At 45.5% G+C, this 24,299-nt stretch overlaps 1 protein-coding gene across 9 annotated transcripts in view; it reads right to left on the bottom strand.

The window, feature by feature from the left end:
- Positions 1–12,172: 12,172 nt before the first annotated feature.
- The window catches only part of tfeb (transcription factor EB), a 241,671-nt gene continuing 229,544 nt past the window's right edge, over positions 12,173–24,299 (bottom strand). For all 9 annotated transcript variants that reach the window (XM_068057541.1, XM_068057538.1, XM_068057546.1 and 6 more), the window contains 3 exons: positions 22,575–22,650; positions 17,466–17,613; positions 12,173–16,396 (listed from right to left, as the gene is read on the bottom strand). In XM_068057541.1, coding sequence (XP_067913642.1) covers positions 15,983–16,396; positions 17,466–17,613; positions 22,575–22,650 — 638 coding nt within the window. In that variant the 3' untranslated portion in view covers positions 12,173–15,982. The remainder of the gene's footprint in view (positions 16,397–17,465; positions 17,614–22,574; positions 22,651–24,299) is intronic.

Here is a 24,299-nt window from a genome sequence, read left to right as displayed (position 1 = left end):
AGATCCGCCCTGTTCCTCTAGTTGCTCCCTCACACCCCCAATCTAATTACATTTTTTGATAAAGTAACAAAGAAGGTTGATGAAGGGAATGCTATGGATGCTGTCTATATGGATTTTTAAAAGCATTTGACTAAGTGCCATATAAAAGGCTGGTTAACAAAATGAGGCTCATACAATAGGAGGGTCACTGTCAGTTTGGATAAAAAATTGGTTTAAGGACAGAAAACAGCGAGTCATGGTAAATGGTTGTTTTTCAGGCTGGAGGATGGTAGACAGTGGTGTTCTCCAAGGATCAGTGCTAGGACCACTGCTTTTTTGATATATATAAATGACTTGAATATTGCATTACAGAGTAAAATTTCAAAAATTGCAAATGATACCAAACTTGGAAGTGTGGACAGTGTGGATGATACAAATTGACTACAACAAGATACAGATAGGCTAGCAGAATGAGCAGACATGTGGCAGATGGAATTTAATACTGACAGTATGAGGTGATACATTTTGGAAGAAGGGATAGAGCGAGGCAATATATACTTAATAGCACAGTTCTAAAATGTGTGCAGGGACAGAGGGACCTGGGGGTGCATGTGCATCGATGTTTGAAGGTGGCAGGACATATTGAGAGAGTGGTGAGCAAAGCATTTGGGATCTTGGGCTTCATAAATAAAGACATTGAGTACAAAAGCAGGGAATTTATGCTGAACCTTTATAAACTCTGGTTAGGCCACAACTGGAGTACTGTGTTCAGTTCTGGTCATCACACTTTAGGAAGGATGTGAGGGTCTTTGAGAGGGTGCAGAGGAGATTTACCAGAATGGTTCCACATATTAGGGAATTTAGTTACAAAGTTAGGTTGGAGAATCTTGGGTTGTTCTCCTTGGAGCAAAGGAATTTGAGGGGAGATTTGATAGAGGTGTACAAGATTATGACAGGTTCAGATGAGGTAGACAAAGGAAAGCTGTTCCCATTAGCTGATGGTGCAAGGACTAGGGGACACATATTTAAGGTTTTGGGCAAGAGATGCAAGGGGAGGATGTGAGGAAGAACCTGTTTTACGCAGCGAGTGGCAATGACCTGGAACTCACTGCCTACGTGGATGGTGGAAGCAGAGACAATTAATGAGAGGGGGAGTGTGCAGTGAATATCCCAGAATGGCACAGTCAGTGAATATCCCAGCAGAGAGGGGCAATGTGCACTGAATACTCCAGCAGAGAGGGGCAGTGTGCAGTGACTATCCCAGCAGGGGGATAGGACGTTACAGGGGTTCGATGGTTCAAGAGATCCTGCGTGGTGCAGCCAGCACTGTCATCAAGCCCAGTGATCACCTCCCTGAGGAAATCCCAGTGTCTGTACAACAGCTCAGCAGAAGTAACCACCACCATTTCTTTTGAAATTACACCCACCAAGGATCGGAAATGTTTGCAATGCCCTGCTCTGAGATGGTGTTACCTTTAAAGCACACACTTTCTCACAGAATCACAGAATTTTAGAGCACAGAATGAGGCCATTCGCCCCATCATGTCTGCACTGGCTCTCCGAAAGAGCAATTTACCAGTGCCACTCCCCCGCCTTCTCCCCTTAGTCCTGCAAATTCTTCCTTTTCAGAAAACAATCGAGTTCTCTCTTGAAAGAAGATCCAAATGGGCTAATGGGTGTTTTTTTTTAAATTGAGCAGACCCTGTGAGACATTCGCTCTGTTTTCTGGGCTATCAGATGATAAATTGCCTGCTCTTTGGCTGTGTTGGTGATCAAAGAGAAACAACTCAATCACTTGGATCTCAACACACCTCAAGTCTCTGCAGCTCACACATTGGTCTGCAGCAGTCTGGATTTAGAGCTCATCCATTTCGTTCCGATATAATTTGTGTAGCGAAGCTGCTGGGATTTAACCAGCTATAACAGTTCTGATCAGTCATGTCTCAAGTTTGATTCCCAGTCAGCGATGGAGTCCATGATTGAAGTGATCACAGGGGTGTTTGAAGATTTAGATGGTCTGGTGGAGAGTCCATGATTGATCTGCTCATGGAAGCATTATCCATTCTCAGGATGTGGACATTGCTATGGCAGGGCTGGCATTTATTGCCCATCCCTAGCTCCTGAGTGTTGGGTGGCCTGCCTTCTTGAACCGTTGCAGATCACTTTTGATACAACCGAGTACCTCACTAGGCTATTTCAGAGGGCAGTTAAGAGTCAACCACATTGCCGTGGGTCTGGAGTCACACGTAGGCCAGACCGGGTAAGGACAGCGGATTTCCTTCCTTAAAGGGAAATTAATGAATCAGTTGGGGTTTTTATGACAATCTAACAGTTTCACGGTCACTTTTACCTACATCAGATTTTTAATTCCATATTTTTCAAACTGAACATTAATTCTCGTCACACCTTTAGAGCAGTGCAAGGACAGTTTTAAACATGTAATCACACTTGATAATCTTGTGATGTTCAGGTCCCTTGCTACGTAGCAAGATTTATGTGCAAGCATTTGCTTTATCCATATCACCTGAGAGTTCACCACATCACAGGAGAGATCTAAGCCTCCAGAACAGGAGAGAACATCCCCCCACACCCCCACCTCGCCCCCAAACAGGAGAGAGTTTGCCCCCAGAAGACAGTGCCCTGGAACAGGAGAGAGCTCCCTCCCCAGAACAGGAGGAGTTCCCCCAGTATCACGGGACTATGTGTGCAGTTTACACCATCAGTCAGCCTTCCTAATAGCTGGACTACCCAATCCAATACTGAAGAGCCAAGAAACCTAACCCTTCTCTTCAGAATTCTACCTCTCGATTCACTCTTCCCAGAACCATGCAGGAACACCAAGATAGAAATTGAAATAAAACAATCTGTATACTTATTGTCATGCTGGGATCCCGTCTGCCAAGACCCGGGTTCGATTCTGGGTACTGCCTGTGCGGAGTTTGCAAGTTCTCCCTGTGTCTGCGTGGGTTTTCGCCGGGTGCTCCGGTTTCCTCCCACATGCCCAAAGACTTGCAGGTGATAGGTAAATTGACCGTTGTAAATTGCCCCTAGTGTAGGGAGGTGATAAGGGAATATGGGATACTGTAGGGTTAGTATAAATGGGTGGTTGTTGGTCGGCACAGACTTGGTGGGCCGAAGGGCCTGTTTCAGTGCTGTATCTCTAAATAAATAAATAAATAAGAATGAGGTCTACTAATTCCGCCATATGGACATTACATTTCAACTTGTTGCTGGGAAGAAGAGAAGGCCTGTTACAAGGGCTGCCAGACTTGGATGGAAAACATTTGCATATTAACAGTCAGTGCTTGTGTAGACAAAGGACCATTCCCTGACACATTCAACCCACAATGGATGTTGATCACCGAACAGTGAGGGGGTGGGGAAGCGCATTCCAGGGCCTGCTGGGGTGATGCAATCCATAGGGGTCACGACTGGTTGGACCAGCTGGTCACATGACTAACTGGCTGTTCCAGGGTTTTTGAACTAGCCACAGAGTGTTTGAACTGAGAGAAAGACTGTTTGCTCCTGGATTGAGAATATCTCTCCTGTCTGCTCCCATCTCTTTCTCACAAGCCTCTGAATCCACTGAAGACACATGAACCCCAAGAGAGAAAAGACTCCTACAGCGAACAAGGTTTAAGAAGAATACTGGGCCCCAACGAAAAGCAAGATCTACCTGCAATCAAGGACTCTACAGTGAGCTTGAAGAACCATAACAAAAACTCTTCAGATATTGCCTCAAACTTTTCCACTTTATTTTTTTCTTCAGCTCTTTTCTGTCTCTATCTGCATGTGTGTATCGGGTATCCATGCTAGCGTGGGCACATCATGTATCCGTAGGCGTCAACTGACTTAGAGTTTAAGTTCAAGTTTAACAAATTTCAACTTTTCTTCTTTAAACCTAAGAAAACCTGTTTGTGCTGGTTTCTTTGTCTTACAATTGAAAAGCGGTGAACAAGGATTCACCGAGGGGGAGCTAAAAACATGGCGTGTTTAAAATGAAACCCTGTTATGGTAAGACCAGGTGAAGGCTGAGAGGGAACCCCGAGACACCTTTCTCACCTGGTCGTAACATTATAAGAGGTAAAAGTATCAGTAGCAAGATGATGGTCACTGCACAACCTCTCTGTATTAACATTCTGTAAAATCATTGTTTTAGATTTTCCTACGTTTTTGTGTTACAAAACAAATTGGGAGGAAAATGAACTATTTTCCCCTGTGCCATGGTTGAGGAGATTGTCTGAAAGCGAGAGGGGACACAGCGTGTGTTTCTTTCAACACGTGCTCACAACGGTTACAAACCACATCAAGAAAAACCCAAAAAGACAGGCAGATTCTGACCGGAATGAGTAGTTTTCTTGGGGCACTATGCTGTATCAGATGCTTTGTATTAATTTTCAAACTACAGCCTGTGTGCACTCTCCTTGTTCATGGACTCAAGGAAATGTTCTTTATAAATACTCCCTAATTCCCAATGTGAATCAAGAAAATCTATTGAATATTCACCCATTTGCACATCTCCATGATTGAACCCTGTCTTCCTGTTCTCTCTCTCTCTCATGGATAATACTGTCCTCCCATCCCTACTCCCACAGTACAGGAACCGTCATTCTTTGCAAGTATTTAATCCTCTCAGTCAATTCCTATTCTCCCAAAACGAATTTGATTTTCATCTACATATCTAAACAACTACTTTTTAAATACGTTAATTAACAGCCCCAATTTCAGATCCGATCAGGGAGTTCAAGGGTCTACAAGGATTATAGATCCAAGGCGGGTAAATGGAGCTGAAATACAGATCAGCCAGATTCACATTGAATGGTGAACAGGTTTGAGGGGCTGAATGGCCTCCTATATTTTGGATCGTCTGTCCTTTAAAGGAATATTTCCCCTGGACTCTGTATGAATATGTCATTGTCTAATGCAATCATGTCCGGCACATGCTTTGCCAGCTGCCAAACTCTGAGGGTATTCCAGCAGATTGAAACTGCCAGCTAATAAGGACTTTGACAAATTAATAAAAACAATTATTTAAGCAGAGCTTCTTCTCCTTGCATCAAAACTTAGCATTTTTGCGTTACTTTTAGTTCATCTAAATCTGAAATAACTATTCATAACCAAAAATAATTATTCGCCACATTTTAGTTCAACATTTTCTTGGGATGAAGGACATGATGGCAAATGCACAGCAACCTTAAAATGGCAACTCAATTTCTATCCCATAGGTGGGTCCCACTGTTGGTACTAAAATCAGCACTAAGCCCAAAATTTTAACCCAACCTGCCCAGAGGGAACAGGTTAGATGCTCATATTACACACTGTATGATTTTATTCTCGATTGGCTTCACGGGAGCCTAGAATGAGCTGGTTACAAACAGACCCGAGCCTGCTCAGGGGAGTTAGGTTAAAATCGAGAGTGGTAGATTCCAATCTGATAGGATGAGATGGCCAACGGCTTCAGATTAGCCCAAAACTGACAGTAGCACAGATAAGAGTTTCATTTCCAAATGAAATGAAGACACAGAGGGCAATGAGAAACTGCTCATCAAACGGCACTGATTTAGATACAGCACCTTGCACTAGTGATAATCAGGCCGATAACTACATGGAGGGCTCCTCGTGTGATGTGTTACTGTGCTTACAGTAACAGTACGTGAATATGCAACCGTGTTCCCTCTCAGGGTGAGTTCCTAATCTCGACTGGCCAGCTGGCGCAAAATCCCTCCCTATGAGGTCTGGAGCAGTGAGAAGAAGCTCAATCCGCCAGTTGTTCTTCATGATAGGTTGCAATGGCACTGACTGAAGACTGGGTCAGCAGCTTATCCTCATGAGGGCAGTGGGCATTTCTCACAAGTCTGCAAAAGGAGTAACCCTTATAAATTTGTTACTTTTAAAAAGTAAATTGTGCAATGCAAATACATACTGACAAAATTTCAGGATTCTGTTCAATCAAGTGGTGAGAATTATTTGGCTTTGAACAATTTGTAACAATGTAATTCCATCAATAGGATATGGAAGACAATTTTTTTTTATTATTCATTCATGGGATGTGGGCGCCACTGGCCAGACCAGCATTTATTGCCCATCCCTAATTGCCCTTGAGAAGGTGGTGGTGAGTTGCCTTCTTGAACCGCTGCAGTCCATGTGAGGTAGGTACACCCACAGTGCTGTTAGGAAGGGAGTTCCAGGATTTTGACCCAGCGACAGTGAAAGAACAACGATATAGTTCCAAATCAGGATAGTTTGTGTCTTGGAGGGGAACTTGCAGGTGGTGGTGTTCCCAATCATCTGCTGCCCTTGTCCTTCTAGGTGGTAGAGGTCACAGGTTTGGAGGGTGCTGTCTAAGGAGCCTTGGTGCATTGCTGCAGTGCATCTTGTAGATGGTACACACTGCTGCCATTGTGTGTCGGTGGTGGAGGGAGTGAATGTTGTGGATGGGGTGCCAATCAAGCGGGCTGCTTTGTCCTGGATGGTGTCGAGCTTCTTGAGTGTTGTTGGAGCTGCACCCATGCAGGCAATTGGAGAGTATTCCATCACACTCCTGACTTATGCCTTGTAGATGGTGGGCAGGCTTTGGGGAGTCAGGAAGTGAGTTACTCACCGCAGGATTCCCAGCCTCTGACCTGCTCTTGTAGCCACGGTATTTATATGGCTACTCCAGTTCAGTTTCTGGTCAATGGTAACCTCCAGGATGTAGATAGTGGGGGATTCAGTGATCATAATGCCATTGAATGTCAAGGGGAGATGGTTAGATTCTGTCTTGTTCAAGATGGTCATTGCCTGACACTTGCGTGGCGCGAATGTTACTTGCCACTTATCAGCCCAAGCCTGGATATTGTCCAGGTCTTGCTGCATTTCTACACGGACTGCTTCAGAATCTGAGGAGTCATGAATGGTGCTGAACATTGTGCAATCATCAGCAAACATCCCCACTTCTGACCTTATGATTGAAGGAAGGTCATTGATGAAGCAGCTGAAGATAGTTGGGCCTAGGACACTACCCTGAGGAACTCCTGCAGTGATATCCTGGAGCTCAGATGATTGATCTCCAAACAGCCACAACCATCTTCCTTTGCGCTAGGTATGACTCCAACCAGCAGAGAGTTTCCCCCCTGATTCCCATTGACTTCACTTTTGCTAGGGCTCCTTGATGCCATACTCAGTCAAATGCTGCCTTGATGTCAAGGGCAGTAACTCTCACCTCAGCTCTTGAGTTCAGCTCTTTTGTCCATGTTTGATCCAAGGCTGTAATGAGGTCAGGAGCTGAATGATCCTGGCGGAACAGAAACTGAGCGTCACTGAGCAGGTTATTACTAAGCAAGTGCCGCTTGATAGCACTTTCGATAACACCTTCCATCACTTTACTGATGATTGAGAGTAGGCTGATGGGGCGGTAATTGGCCGGGTTGGACTTGTCCTGCTTTTTGTGTACAGGACATACCTGGGCAATTTTCCACATTGCAGGGTAGGTGCCAGTGTTGTAGCTGTACTGGAACAGCTTGTCTAGGAGCGCGGCAAGTTCTGAAGCACAGGTCTTCAGTACTATTGCTGGAATATTGTCAGGGCCCATAGCCTTTGCAGTATCCAGTGCCTTCAGTCGTTTCTTGATATCAAGCGGAGTGAATCGAATTGGCTGAAGTCTGGCATCTGTAATGCTGGGGACTTCAGGAGGAGGCCGAGATGGATCATCAACTCGGCATTTCTGGCTGAAGATTGTTGCAAATGCTTCTGCCTTATCTTTTGCACTGATGTGCTGGGCACCCCCATCATTGAGGATGGGGATATTTGTGGAACCACCTCCTCCAGTTAGTTGTTGAATTGTCCACCACCGAATGGATGTGACAGGACTGCAGAGCTTAGATCTGAACTGTTGGTTATGGGATGGCTTAGCTCTGTCTATCGTATGCTGCTTACACAGTTTGGCATGCAGGTAGTCCTGGGTTGTAGCTTCACCAGATTGACACCTCATTTTGAGGTATGCCCTCCTGCACTCTTCATTGAACCAGGGTTGGTCTCCTGGCTTGATGGTAACCGTAGTGTGGGGGATATGCCGGGCCATGAGGTTACAGATTGTGGTTGAGTACAATTCTGCTGCTGCTGATGGCCCACAGCGCCTCATGGATGCCCAGTTTTGCATTGCCAGATCTGTTCGAAATGTATCACATTTAGCACGGTGGGAGTGTCACACAACACGATGGAGTGTATCCTCAATCTGAAGGCGGGACTTTGTCTCCACAAGGACTGTGCGGTGGTCACTCCTACCAATACAGTCATGGACAGATGCATCTGCGACAGGCAGATTGGTGAGGATGAGATCCAGTATGTTTTTCCCTCTTGTTGGTTCCCTCACCACCTACCTCATACCCAGTCTAGCAGATATGTCCTTTAGGACTCGGCCAGCTCAGTCAGTAGTGGTGCTACTGAGCCACTCTTGTTGATGGACATTGAAGTCCCCCCCTAGAGTACATTCTGCATCCTTGCCACCCTCAGTGCTTCCTCTAAGTGATGTTCAACATGGAGCAGTACTGACTCATCAGCTGAGGGAGGGCGGTAGGTGGTAATCAGCAGGAGGTTTCCCTGCCCATGTATGGCCTGATGCCATGAGGCTTCATGGGGCCCAGAATCGAATTTGAGGACTCTCAGGGCAACTCCCTCCCTACTGTATACCACTGTGCCGCCACCTCTGATGGGTCTGTCCTGCCGGTGGGACAGGACATACCCGGGGATGGTGATGGCAGTGTCTGGTTCATTGTCTGTGAGGTATGATTCCGTGAGTATGACTATTTCAGGCTGCTGCTTGACTTGTCTGTAGGAGAACACTCCCAACTTTGACACAAGCCCCCAGATGTTAGTAAGGAGGACTTTGCAGGGTCGACAGGGCTGGGTTTGCCGTTGTCGTTTCTGGTGCCTAGGTTGATGCCGGGTGGTCTGTCCGGTTTCATTCCTTTTTATTGACTTCGTAGCGGTTAGATACAACTGAGTGGCTTGCTAGGCCATTTCAGAGGGTATTTAAGAGTTAACCGCATTGCTGTGGGTCACATGTCGGCCAGACCAAGTAAGGACAACAGATTTCCTTCCCTAAAGGGCATTAGTGAACCAGATGTGTTTTTATAACAATCAACACTGGTTTCATCATTAGACTAGCTTTTTAATTCCAGATTTATTAATTGAATTCAAATTCCACCTTCTGCTGTGGTGGGATTCGAACCCATGTCCCCAGAGCAATACACTGGGTCTCTGGGTTACTAGTCCAGTGACAATACCACTACGCCACCGCCTCCAATTCTCTCCAGTGGCATCGACTGTGTATTGTGCTGTATCTATTAGGCCACATGATCTTTTATCTTCATCATAAACCCAACTCATGAACACCCAAAGTCAGGCAAAAAGACCCTTCATCAGAACTCAGCTGACAACAGAGTCCACCTCCTGAATCCTGAACTCCTCCATTCCCCCTGCACAGATGTTGCCTGATCCTCAGTGTTTCTACCATTTTCTGTTTGAACACTCAGCCTAGTTTCTCCCCAACTCTGAAAACAACATTCCCATTATTTAATTATTATTGCAACAAGGCTCGTGTTTACCATTGTTTTGAAAGAACAATCCATAAACTCGAGCTACCCAAAACTCTGTCTGTATCCTATCTCACACCAAGGGAGGGAGATTTGAGGGAGGGTTTGTCAACACTGGGGATGGACGAAACCTAAGCTAGAAAACCTAAGGACAATTTCTATTGCAATAATATTGAAGGGAGACAATGCAACCAGCACCATCTGGGTATTTCCATCAAGGGTTGGCGAAACACAGAGATGCATTTTGAAGGAATTTTGATATTATCTGTTGCACTGTTTACTTGCAACAACAACTTGTATTTATATAGCACTCTAACATCCCACAATCACAGGGGCAGAATCAGACAAAAACTGACACTGGGTGTTGACTGCAACAGGTGTTGAATATATTCACGGTTTAAACTTGGGGGTGGGAGATGGAGGAGGAACAAAAACCAGGTGGTGATTCAAAGCAGTCCCAAGACTGTGGGACTTTCCTCCTCCTCTCCACCACAATGATCAAACTTTCACTGAAACAATGGCTGGGAGTTCAACCCACCTCCAGAGAGACAGGTATCCCTGAGCTCTGGTAATCTGCTTTTCAAAATCCAGATGACTCAGTGCTATTTGTACTTCTAATTCTTGTTCACTGGTTTGTGCAGTTCGGACTTCATGGTCTGGAGGGCAACGCAAGGTTCTTAATGCTGTTTCCTTAAAGGTGAATAAATCCCTAAATCAGAACACCAAGATCTGTTAGAAGCAGCAACTTGAGAAAGATATAAATCAATGTAATTGGGATTTAAACTCTAGATGTGGCCCTCCAGTGCCCCAAGACATGACAAAAAGCTTGGCACTCCTGAACTAGAGGGTTTGATCAATGCACTAGAGGTGCAATTCTCATGACATGGAGCTCTGGTAGACAATAATACAGGTCACAAATTCAGCCTGAAGGTGTTGTAGCCATATATCAGACCCATACTGCCTGTCAGCGAGATGGTTGGAGCACAACCTCTCTGATTGATCCCTTAAATGCTGCAGCAGTTCACTGCGGCCAAATGGGTTCCAGTTCCTGGCAACTGGATTCCGTCTGATCACCACAAACCCTGGTGCAGGAACCTACAAGTGGCTAAGAGCAAAGGTCTACAAACTGTTCAACCCACGCCTGACACAGTACAAGTTCCTTGCACAATTCACAGCATCTCCACCACCTCGAAGAAGAAGGGCAGTAGGTGCATGGAAACACCATCACTTCCAAGTTCCCCTCCAAGTCACACACCATCCCATCTTGCACGTATATATTTTCATTTATCATCACTCGATCAAAATCCTGGAACTCCCTCCCTAACAGCACTGTGGGAGCACCTTCACCACACTGCCTGCAGCGGTTCAAGCAGACCACCTACCGTCACCTTCTCAGTGGGCAACTAGAGACGGGTAATCAATGCCAGCCTTGCCAGTGACCCCCACATCCTGAGAATGAATTTTTTAAAAACACACACTGTGATCCTCTCCTTCAGTAGATAGAACACACAGTGACTATAACTCTCAAAGAGCAAGGCAGGTGAAGTTGTGACAGTGCCAGCCCTCGGTCTTAATGTTTTGTGATGTACATCATAGCTGCTCTTGTACTGCCCTCTCCTGTCCTGTAAGGTAACAATAGATGGCCATTTCCAAAAACAGCGACAATGTCCTCATGTGAATCCAAAGACCTGCCAAACATTAACACAATCACTGGCAGTGGGACCGAGTGTAACAGCAAAATTAAAGGCTTGCTGAGGGAGGGGAAATGAAACAGATTGTAATCCAATCTGAAGGTAAGAGTTACAATCACAGTCTGCTTGACTTCACTCAAAGTTTCTGATACTTGCTAAAACAGTGGTTTGTGTTACAGATTATTTTACAAACAGGCACACACAACCCCTTTGCAAACATTTAGCACATTTTTGGAATATAGCGAGCTTGGAAAAAGAGAACTTGCATTTCTATAGCACCTTCACAAGCCCAGGACATCCCAAAGTGCTTTACAGCCAATGAAGTATGTTTGAAGTTGTAATGTAGTAAACATGGCATCCAATTTTCACACAGCAAGATCCCACAAACAGCAATGCGATAAATAATCAGATAATTTGTTTTTGGCAGTGTTGACTGAGGGATTAATATTGGCCAGGACATCAGTAGAACTCCCCTATTGTTCTTCAAATTAGTGCTATCTTTTACACATCGACCTGAGGGGACTTCAGTTTAATGTCTCATCCGAAAGATGTATCTCCAACAGTCCAGCACTTCCTCTGCACTGCATCGGAATATCAGCCTAGACTATAGTCTCTGGAGTGCAGCATAAACCCACAACCTTCTGACTCAGAGGCAAGAGTGCTACCTACTGAGTCACTGATAAAGGAGGCCAGGCCAACAGGGCTGTCCCTTCCAAACAGGACACATACAATTTGTACTGTCACACATTCTCCCCATCTTAGTAAATCCCTTGATTGGGGGAGAGATTCACTGCTGTAGGCTCCAATACGACATTCCTTACTGCTGTGCATGGCTCGTTCCCTCAGCCAACACTAATAGGTTTTGAAGCAGATATATCAGATCACAATCTGCTCATTCTAAAGCAAAAGAATATGAATTCCCAACATACATGGCTTTGAAAAGTTTTCAGAATTCCAGGGATGTAGAATTCCCTGTAGTGGTTTATTTTCTCCTGTAGCAAGATCAAAACTGCTTTTGGACAGTCACCAGGAAATTGGTAGCAGGCCAATTGGCCGACAGTCATGAACCATCTTAAAATGATTGGCAGTAGAAACTATTTCAGACCATATTTAGCAGATGTTTACGTGGCATATTTTACCAATCACAGCCAGAGATATGGGAGTTTGTCGGTTTATCTGTCATCACAACACCAGAGGAAGCCACACACTGGGCAAATGCTGCAGACGGAAATTACTTGAAAAATTTGCAGACCAATGAGGAAACTGCAGGGGAGCGGGACTAATTGGATAGTTTTTTCAAAGAGCTAGCACAGGCTGAATGGTCATTCAGCACGATGGGCTGAATGGTCTCCTTCGGTGCTGTATGATTCTATGTCTCAAGGTTATGCAATTTACCATCTCACTCAAGGGAATGGTGCAATCTACTCGAGAACTTTGAGGTAATTTTTACATCCGTTTCTCCCTTGGCTGAGCTTAAACGTAGGAAGACTTTGGTTTGGATTTTCAAGGTTTTCTAACCATTAATTTTAAACTCTATTAGTTTAAGCTGTATTACCTCCAGTTCTCCAACAGGCAATGAAAACAATAATCAGTGTTCTTACCGGTGTGAATGTTTCCCTGAGATGATGATTCTGTTGCAAAAATGTCTTTATAAAACAATTTGTCTGAGACCTGGATATGTATAACCTCACCAATTCTACTTCTCAGATACATCATGTGGTCACAATGATCACATCCTGAGGTCAATTAGAGGCTTCTTACTGAGGGAAGTTTCAGTAGGTTAGCAACTGCTTATTAATCCATAGGTTCTGCTGTTGGGATTGAGGTCACGAGGGTCATGATTGACTTTCTTTGTCTCATGGAATTTCTGACTGTAAGTCAGAGGCTGTGATAATAACTGGGTGAGGCAGACTTGTGACACAGCAAGTATGATCCAAAACTTTCAATGGAATATATAGATAAAAGTTTGTGCTAATTTTAGAGGATACTGTGCCAGGAGAACGTTATTGCTTTATGGATGTGTGCACGAACTTGCACATGAACCCACGTGTAAGCTGTACACACACTGTCATATATAATTGATGTAACTTTGTGTAATTATTGTCAGCCTGATGTTCCGCAGTCATATTGTTAGAAAAATCCCGTGTTCACTAGTTCGAGCTTTCCTAGGATATTTGATTTGCAAGATTGTGGCAGTTTATTCACACTTTGGTCAGCAGAATCAAGGAAGTTAGGAGACAAATTTCAAAGATTATAAAATTATCAAACATTGATTAGGCCCAGCAGGAGTTTGTGTCCAATTCTGGGAACCATGTTTTAGGAAGGATGTCAAGGCCTTGGAGAGGCTACAGAAGAGATTTACTGGAATTTATTTTTATTCGTCCATGGGATGTGGGCATCGCTGGCCAGGCCAGCATTTATTGCCCATCCCTAATTGCCCTTGAGAAGGTGGTGGTGAGCTGCCTTCTTGAACCGCTGCAGTCCATTTGGGGTAGGTACACCCACAGTGCTGTTAGGAAAGGAGTTCCAGGATTTTGACCCAGCGACAGTGAAGGAACGGCAATATAGTTCCAAGTTAGGATGGTATGTGACTTGGAGGGAAACTTGCAGGTGGTGGTGTTTCCATGCATCTGCTGCCCTTGTCCTTCTAGGTGGTAGAGGTCGCGGGTTTGGAAGGTGCTGTCGAAGAAGAGATGATACCAGGGATGAGGGACTTCGCTTATGTGGAGAGATTAGAGAAGCTGGGATTGTTCTCCTTAAAGGAGAGAAGGTTATGGGGAGATAATGGTTTGATAGAGTAAATAAGGAGAAACTGTTTCCAGTGGCAGAAGAGTCAATAACCAGAGGACACAGATTTAAGGCAATTGGCAAAAGAACCAGAGGGGGAGATGAGGAGAATATTTTTTATGCAGTAAGTTGTGATCTGGAACGCGCTGTCTGAAAGGGCAGTGGAAGCAGATTCAATAGTCACTTGTAAAAGGGAATTGGATAAATTGGACAAATACTTGAAGGTAAGTAAGGGCAAGGGGAGGTCCCAGGTATCCTTATTGTGTCAGCAGGTATCACTCCTGTTCCTCCTGGCCTGTAAGGAGCCTTAAAAAAAAATGTATTAGTCACTTACCTGGGCCTCATCTGGCTCTATCCTTGCTGGTTCAAGGTTCTGTGGGCCTTACTTTGCCCTGCAGTTAAAATTATGTGCACATTGTGTTGACATCATCGGGCCCTAACTTTGCCATTGAGATGAGAGACTGCTTGCTCCTCACTGTGGGCTCAGGTGAGTTAAAATGGCTGGGGGATGCGAGAACACTTGCGAAATGCAGGGCAAACTCCCCCCCCTCCCCCCCCATATTAACACCCAAACCCACCCCCACACTCGGTGCTCACAATGTTTCTGACGTAAAATTGACCCTGAAGAGATTGTTTCAATTTCATATTAATGGGGGCCACAGACACTTCCAATTTTCAACTAACTCAGATGTGAAAGTGGACATTGGCTCTTAGCAAGTTATCTAACCTGGGGAGCAGGGATAGATGAGGGTAAAGTGGGACAGCATGAAGAAGGGAAATGTGAGCTAACCCCAATATTGGCTTCGCACTATATCGAGACCCATGCACTTTTTTCACCAGTAGTCGCTGGATAATGATCAGAAACACAGGCTTTTCACTCTCTAACCCAGAGGTACTGAGCACAACCATCTCCCTCACCCAGATCAGCTAAATCAGTGCAGACAAGGGATGGAATCTGAGATCTGCTGCTCTTGATGGCTCAGTTACAGCACCTTGGCAATTTTAACCATTGCGAGAGAAGGTTTCTGAAAGTTCAATTTTCAAATGTTATCTGAAGACCCCCTCCTCCCCCCATATCCCCCACATACACACAGTGTGCTGAACTTGGTTAGGCATTTACAATATAAACTGCGGCTGAACAGGAACTCATCTCTTAGAAACAGGTGACTTGCTGATCGGCAATTTATCTGGGACGGAGCGCACTCGCAACATGTGAATGCTGCTCCAGTTGGGAGCGCTGGGCTGAGAACATACGAACATATGAATTAGCAGCAGGAGTAGGCCACTCGGCCCCTCGAGCCTGCTCTGCCATCAACAAGATCATGGCTGATCTGATTGTAACCTCAACTCCACATTCCCGCCTACCCCCAAATAACCTTTCACCCCCTTGTTTATCAAGAATCTATCTACCTCTGCCTTAAAAATATTCAAAGACTCTGCTTCCACTGCCTTTTGAGGAAGAGAATTCCAAAGACTCATGATCCTCTGAGAGAAAAAAATTCTCCTCATCTCTGTCTTAAATGGGTGACCCCTCATTTTGAAATAGTGACCAATAGTTCTAGATTCTCCCACAAGGGGAAACATCCTTTCCACATCCACCCTGTCAAGATCCCTCAGGATCTTAGGAATTTTGAGGAATCATCCTTATAGATTACAGTGTAAAACAGCCACCAGTGTCGCACTTGAATAAGGTAAAAGAGTAAAAGACAGGTGGAGGCTTAGCCGCACAAAATTCACTGCAAAATATGGTCTGCAAAATAGCGTGACAGTATAAAAATCTTCAAACCAAGGAGGTGCAGTAGAAAGAGAGAGCAACCTTTGACACATTCTTAAAATTCAGAAGAGGTTCAGGACAACAATTCCCACACCTCAAAAGACCAGTGTATCCCACCCTTACCAATCGGATAGTTTTATACTCTGTATATACTTTCAACCACTGCCAGATGTACTGTGTCACAGAATATCAGGGTCATCTATGCTAATACTGCTCCTTCGGCTACTGGCTTTGGAAGCCTCTGGTGACCCTGAGGAGAGCAAGGGGTCTCTTCCCAAGGGTGAGAGTGTATCGTCCATCATCAGCATGTCATCCAGCTGGTATTCCTTTTTGGCGGGAATGCCGAAGGAGAGGTCAGTAAATTGGCTCATGGGGTCAGCGAAACCCAGCGAGCTGTCACAAAGATGAAGGGATTGAGCAAAGTCCAGTTGGCTTTGAGGAGGCTGCAGGTGTTGATGGTGCTGGTGCAGATGTTGAAGGGAGTCCATGATATTGTCCTCGTGTTTGATGTTGGGGCCGGTGAGCTCTGATGTATTTAGCCCCGAAGGCGAGATGGTGGATAATCCATGCACCTGAGCTTGCATCTCCAGCTCCTGCATGCGGTGAGCAAAATAAAATGGCTGTCATTGACATTTTTTTTTTAATATAGAAATAATTTGCATTTCAACAATCCCCGTCACAACCTCAGTATGTCACAAAGCTTTACAGCCAGTGACGTTCTTTTCGAAGTGTAATCACTGTTGTGATGTAGGAAACACTGCAGCCAATTTGTGAAGTGGCCAAATACGGAGCTATCCAGTCAGTCCCACTCCCCCGCTCGATCCCCATAGCCCTGCAAGTCGTTTTATGTTCGAAGAATCAAAGTCATCTGATTAACTACCTCTGCTTTTTCGAACCCTGCATGGCCCCTTCAACTTCCAGCCGTTCCCTCTAACCTCTGCTTTTTCGAACCCTGCATGGCCCCTTCAACTTCCAGCCGTTCCCTCTAACCTCTGCTTTTTCGAACCCTGCATGGCTCCTTCAACTTCCAGCCGTTCCCTCTAACCACTGCGTCACTGCCCAGAAAGCGCCCACCCGTTCATACTCTGCACTTTCTCTCCATCTCTTTGCCCCCCTCATCACCTGACTAAATGCATCTTGTCTACGAAGCCTTCCACGTGTTGCTTTCTTCCCTTCCAACCCATTGCCAGACTACCGAACTTCATCTCAGTCTCACACTCACCAATATCACTCCATTCTTTAGCACTATCCCTACCTTGTTATTACACCGAATGGCCTCCTTCTGTGACGTAAATGATTCTATGATTCTATAATATATTTTTGTGATGCTAGTTAAGGGATAAATATCAGCCAGGACACCAGGGAGAACTCCCTGGCTCTTCTTTGAAATAGTGGCCATCTGATCTTTTACCTCCACCTGAGGGAGTAAACAGGGCCTCGGTTTAATGTCTGATCTGAAAGATGGCATCTCCAACAGTGCAGCACTGCTTGGCTGGCACTAGCGTGCCAGCCTTGATTATGTGTTTAAGTCTCTGGAGTGGGACTTGAATCCACAACCTTCTGACCCAGAGGAGCGAGTTCTATCCCTGAGCCTCAGCTCAAACGCTATTGCTTATTGTTAATTATTATGCAACAGAGTGTGGAGCAACTTGCTTTTCTCACCTGAATGCGGAAACGGAGGTGGCTGTTGGTCATCTCCAGCCTCTTTGATTGGCCCTCCATCTCCTTGGTTCTTTGCTGCTCCTTCTGGAGTTTTTTGATGTACTCCACTGAGGCTTTCAATATTGTGCCCTTGTTCCAGCGAACATCCCTACAAGAGTAATGGGTGGGCACTCAGTGCAGGTAAAAACCATAGAGCAACAGCATCACAATCTAGTAACAAACTGTGATGATCCGAGCTGGAGGATCACAATAGTCATAAGGGTCATTGGAACATTAAACATCTTTGGGCATAGTTTATGGGACAAAGTACCTCCCAGGCAGCGATAGTGATCTTGCATAGAGGACTGATCCAATCCCACCCATGCACATCACCCTTCACCTTATTACTATGGAAACTTCCAGGTATTCAAGGCTCTAAAGGGGGCCAAAAAACTGAAACATAACAATATTCTTGACACAATTACGAACTCCATAACTGGGAGGTACAAAATCAAGCTCAGGAGAGGGAAGGTGGAGAGACGGTTTGAATCAAACTGCTTCGCACAGAGGGCGTGCAATGTTTGAAGCAGATTGCACAGAAGCCTCACCTCCCACTCTGTACTGAAAAATCGATCCACTAGGAATATTCCCTGATACATCCGACATCCTGACAGCATCTGAATGCACAGCATTCATTTTCACGTGTACGCTGATGACACCCAGCTCTACCTCACCACCACCTCTCTTGACTCCTCCACTGTTGCTAAATTATCTGACTGCTTATTCGACATCCAGTACTGCATTGGAAGAAATTTCCTCCAATTAAATATTGGGAAGACTGAAGCCATTGTTTTCAGTCCCTGGCACAAACTCCATTCCCTAGCTATTGACTCCATCCCTCTCCCAGGCAGCTGTCTGAGACTAAACTTTGCAACCTTGCTGTCACATTTGACCCTGAGATGAGCTTCCAACCTCATATTCGTGCCATCACTAAGACCACCTATTTCCACCTCCATTACATCGCTCATAGATCCCTTCATTACCTCTAGACTTGACTATTCCAATGCACTCCTGGCTGCTTTCCCACATTCAACACTCTGTAAACTTGAGGTCATCTAAATCTCTGCTGTCCGTGTCTTAACTCGCACCAAGTCCCATTCACCTATCACCCCTGTGCTCGCTAGCCTACATTGGCTCCCAGTCACAAGCAAAGTCTTGATTTTAAAATTCTCATCCTTATTTTCAAATCCCTCCATAGCCTCATAGCCTCACTCCTCCCTAGCTCTGTAATCTCCTTGAGTCCCACAATCCTCCGAGAGATCTGTGCTCCTCTAATTCTGACCTCTTGAGCATCCCTGATTTTAACCACTCCACCACTAGTGGCTATACCTTCAGTTTCCTGGGTCCTAAGCTCTGGAATTCCCTCCCTAAACCTCTCCACCTCTCTCTTCCTTTAAGACGCTCCTTAAAACCTACCCCTTTGACAAAGCTTTTGGTCATCTAACCTAATATCTCCTTATGTGGCTCAATGTCATATTTTGTTTTGTAATGCTCCTGTAAAGCACCTTGCAACATTTTATTACATTAAAGGCACTATATAAATATAAGTTGTTGTTGATACAGCATACCAGAGCTGGTCACGTGTTGTTCCCAGGTTGGGTGGGACTCACGCTGTTGTCAGACCTCAGGATATTCAATGGAGCCACTCTAGAATCGACGAAATACCTCCCTGGCCCTGATGTCACTGAAGTAGCTCACAAGTAAGGATATGTGACATAATGTGTCACATTATGAAAACTTGGAATATAAAATAGCCCAGCCCGAACTTAAAACTTTCACATTGTGATTTTATTTACTTATCAGATACAGACCACCAGGGAGCCAGGATAGGTCATAATAAGACCCTTATTTGCCCTTGTTGCTGTGAAAAGTGAAATTCAAATCTCTTAACAAAAGACTGGCCAAAGAGAGAGTAACAATCTAGCTATCATTGGCCTGCCTTTGTCAGGAGAGTGTGGTTCCTGAGCTTAGCAACCAGGTATTTGCAGATGCACAACAAAAGTGGTACCTACATAACGGACAATTTACAACAAGGTCCTTATTCAAAAAGATTAGTCAGGCAATCGCATCTTAATTTTTGAGTTGGGTATTTGAACAAGGCATCCCTTGATTGAAAACCCAATCATAGATCAATCAGTCACACGGCCACCACTACTGTGACTTCAGCCAGCCCTAAAGATGGAAAATTACCAAGATATTTCCAAAAGGTTGGCCTGCACATGGGAGAGAGCAGATCCAAATGGAACAATAATTGCCAATTATTCTAAAATAAACATGAATCAGTGTGATACACATTTAGGAATACACAGTCAGGTCAAATCAGCATCACGTATCTCTGCAATGTTAGTCTTTCCTAGTGGCAGGCACACTGTACAATGACAGCAGCAAGTGCCCCTGGTCATGAGTTTGACTCCACTCAGACCCCAGGAGTCGACTGGAAAGGAAAATAAATGTTTCTATTGCTCAGTACATCCTGGCACAATTACAAGACACACTTCACTAACTGAGGTTAGAGCACATTCAGTAGCGGAGCTGAAGCTTCACCTGAATCTAACCCATATGTGACCTGAGAGTATTTGATGGGACAGCGTAGAGCAAACTTTACTCTGTACCTAACTGTGCTGGCCTTTTCTGGGAGTGTTTATGAAAATCTGTTCAGCAATCAAAAGGGCAAAACGTTGGTCAATAGGTTCATTGTACACGTGTCAAACGTTTACAGGATCCCTTTTGGAAAAATACCATCAACTATCACTGAAACACGCAAATATGCGCATGACTTAAATGAGGCTTTCGATCAGCACATTTACGTTTCATGAGAAAATCAATAAACCTGTTTGGAGCAAATCAATTTGTTGTATTGTTAGATTTATTTCTGATAAAGGTACGACCAGTTCTGTAAACAGTTTGATGTTAATTTTGACAACCTTTGCCCCAACACCCCTTTAATCATTGATTCAATGCCTCAATGTAATCAGTTGGAATACAATGCAAGTATCAATGCAAGTCAAGCTGGTCCTTGATATGACAGGACTCAACACTGCAGGCACAATTATTGAACAAAACTTCTGGGATCAGGTCAAGAACATAAAAACATAAGAAATAGGAGCAGGAAAAGAACATACAGTCCCTTGAGTCTGCTCCACCATTCAGCACAATCATGGTTGATCTCCTGCCTCAACTCCACTTTCCCACCCGCTCCCTATATCCCTTAATTCCCTGAGAGAGCAAAAATCTGTCTATCTCAACCTTAAATTTATTCAACAACAGAAGATCCACAACGCTCTCAGGTAGAGAATGACAAAGATTCTCAACCCTCTGTGTGGTGAAACTTCCCCTTATCTCAGTCTGAAACGATTGCCCATTATCCAAAGACTGTGTTCTAGATTCCCCAGCCAGGGGAAACAACCTCTCAGTGTCTTCTCTGTATATTTCAGAATCTTGTATATTTCAATGAGATCATTTCTCATTCTTCTAAATGCCAGAAAGTATAGACCCAATTTGTTCAGTGTCTTGTCATAGGACAACCCTCTCATTCCAAGAACTAATCTAGTGAACCTTTGCTGTACCACCTCCAGTGCATGTATATCCTTCCTTAAATATGGAGCCGAAAACTGCACACAGTATTCCAGATGCGGTCTCACCAAAGCCCTGTACAATTGTAGCAAGACTACCTTATTGCTGTACTCCAATCCCCTTGCCATAAAGGTCAACATGCCATTTGCCTTCTTAATTGCTTGCTGTACCTACATGCTAACTTTCTGTATTCCTTGTACGATTACACCCAAGTCTCTCTGAACATCAACACTTAGAAGTTACAGGCCTTGTAAAAAAATATTATTCTGCTTTTCTATTCTTACTGCCAAAGTGAATAACCTCACATTTCCCCACATTATACTCCATTTGTCAGTTTGTTGCCCACTCACCTAACGGGCTGAATTTTGTTTTCCCGCCAAAAAAATGGCAGCCAGCACGCACGGGGCTGCACGCCGCCACAATCTTGAGCGCAGTGGCTCATTTAAATATGCAGGGCGGCGGCTCCCCCCCCCCAATCACATGGCGGGGGCGGCCTCAGTGACGCCATGAATGGCATCAGCTATCTGTGCGCAGGCACTGGCGCCATATATAAAGGGCTGCCAGTCCTGATCATAGAATGCAAAGTTGCCCCCATCCCCCACCAACTACACTGAAATTGCAGAGCTGATCCCTTCTCACCCCAACTGCACAAAGTGCAGAGTTCACCCCTTCAACCCCCAACACTAAAATTGCAGAGTTGACCCCGTCTGAGTGTAGTTGAACTACAGCGAGTGTAGTTCCTGAGTTCCCCCCTTCCCCACCTCGGTGGTGCCAGCTTTCCCTGGCCAGGAAAGTGAAGATGCAGAACCGAAGGTAAGATCACTGGGGGTTAGGTTTCAATGCAGGCAAACACCTTATTTAAATATTTAAAGTAAGGTCCTGTCGCTAAGCGGCAGGGAGGACGCCACAGAGCCTCACCACCGCCGGGAAGATCAGCCCCAGCAATCCCGGCGTCGGACTCCATGGTGGGCCATGACCACTGCCGCTCTGATGTTCCGGCACCCCACCCCTCGCCATGGAGCCTGACATTGGGAGCAGAACAAAATTCAGCCCAACCCGTCTATTTCTCTTTGCAGCCTCTTTGTACCTCCTCACAGCTTACATTCCCACCTAGCTTTGTATCATCAGCAAACTTGGAGATATGACTCTTGGTCTCTTCATCTAAGTCAACTATTAATGTAGGACAGACCTGGAATGGAACTCATCAGCTCCATCTATCATCAGTACAACGGGCACTCCGGGGATCAGTGTTGAACAGTGGAGTTCTCTGAGTCAGTACTGGTCAGGGATGGGACAGGAGGGAGTCTATGTGTCAGTACTGATCATTGTGGACAGGTAAAGCTGTGTTGACGGTTAGTGGGCAGCAGCAGGAGGGAGGTGTATCTGTCTGTGGTTCCTCCGTATAAATATTATCCAACTCCAGCAAAATACAAGCACATTGGATAAGTGCAGCAGTGTGAGGAGTCAGTATTAATGAGAAAAATTGTGTCTACTCACAGATCATTGGATTTGGGGATTAGCAGTCCCAACTCTTTTATCCGATCATTGATGTTAAACCTTCGTCTGCGTTCAACTGGTGGGAAAATTGAACCCAAGGTGAGTGTGAAGACAGCAAAACACCAATGCAGCTTTTTAATAATGTCTCTACTGATGGAATTCATTCTCTATTCCTGGAATGCAGGCCGAGGCACCTGAGGTACCGAGCAGATGAAGAAGCAGACAAGCTGCTGACGTACAACCACCGTGGCCCTCTCAACAGAGAGCAGGAAGCCCGAAATTCCCCCCCTCCACAGGGAAACGTTGTGCTCTCCGCTCAGCGCTTCTCACAGTGGGGATTAATGTCCCAACTGAGTGCGCAGTAGATCAACTCCTCCATTCAGCCACACCCTTCACCTGAGCATTCATCTCAGGTGCTTCGCCCACTGCAGTCTCTCCACCTCCATCACCTCAATTTAATTCTCAGATCCACAATTATACCAGGATGGCTGGTTTTGTAAATTCTGGGAACAAAATCTATTATAATAATAACAACACCATAGTAACAAATTTAAAATAACAAAAAAACAAAAGTTATAAAATGAAATTAATAAAACTCATGGCCAGTGGAGTTAACTCACCATTAGTTGTGAGTTTGTGTTGAACAGATGAAGCCCTCAGAGGTGGATCTCTGCAGGAATCCTTCACCCTAAAACTCCTGTTAACTCACAGGGTTTCTTCCCTGAACATTCCCGGCCTGTTTTCCTCCCTGAACATTCCCGGCCTCCTTCCTCCCCTGAACATTCCCGGCCTGCTTTCCTCCCTGAACATTCCCAGCCTCCTCCCTCCCTGAACATTCCCGGCCTGCTTTCCTCCCTGAACATTCCCGGCCTGCTTTCCTCCCTGAACATTCCCGGCGTGCGTTTCTCCCGAGCGATCCCGGCCTGTGTTCCTCCCCTGAAAGTTCCCGGCCTGCTTTCCTCCCTGAACATTCCCAGCCTCCTCCCTCCCTGAACATTCCCGGCCTGCTTTCCTCCCTGAACGTTCCCGGCCTCCTTCCTCCCATGAACATTCCCAGCCTGCTATCCTCCCTGAAGATTCCCGGCCTCCTTCCTCCCCTGAACATTCCCGGCCTGCTTTCCTCCCTGAACGTTCCCGGCCTCCTTCCTCCCCTGAACATTCCTGGCCTGCTTTCCTCCCTGAACATTCCCGGCCTCCTTCCTCCCCTGAACATTCCCGGCCTGCTTTCCTCCCTGAACATTCCCGGCCTGCTTTCCTCCCTGAACATTCCCGGCGTGCGTTTCTCCCGAGCGATCCCGGCCTGTGTTCCTCCCCTGAAAGTTCCCGGCCTGCTTTCCTCCCTGAACATTCCCGGCCTGCGTTTCTCCCGAGCGTTCCCGGCCTGCGAACTTCCCCTGAACGTTCCCGGCCTGCTTTCCTCCCTGAACATTCCCGGCCTGCGTTCCTCCCCTGAACATTCCCGGCCTGCGTTCCTCCCTGAAAGTTCCTGGCCTGCATTCCTCCCCTGAACGTTCCCAACCTGGATCTCCCCCACCAGGTCTTCATTAAAATCACACCTGCAGGCCGCAAGTATATTTAAATTAAGGCCCTGCCTGCTTTCAGTCGGAGCCTTGGCCAACTTGAAACTCAGCAAAGGTGAAACGGCAGCAGTTTACAACAACCCAATCTTGGGACTGTGAGTGGACGCAGTCGAATCCAACCCCTCCCTCAAGCATCATTCCTACC

The sequence above is a fragment of the Heterodontus francisci genome, chromosome 25 (genome assembly GCF_036365525.1).
Source record: "Heterodontus francisci isolate sHetFra1 chromosome 25, sHetFra1.hap1, whole genome shotgun sequence".
NCBI classification, from domain to species: Eukaryota; Metazoa; Chordata; class Chondrichthyes; order Heterodontiformes; family Heterodontidae; genus Heterodontus; species Heterodontus francisci.
The sequence above is the reverse complement of the archived record's forward strand: the minus strand, read 5'-3'. Positions and strand labels throughout refer to the sequence as shown.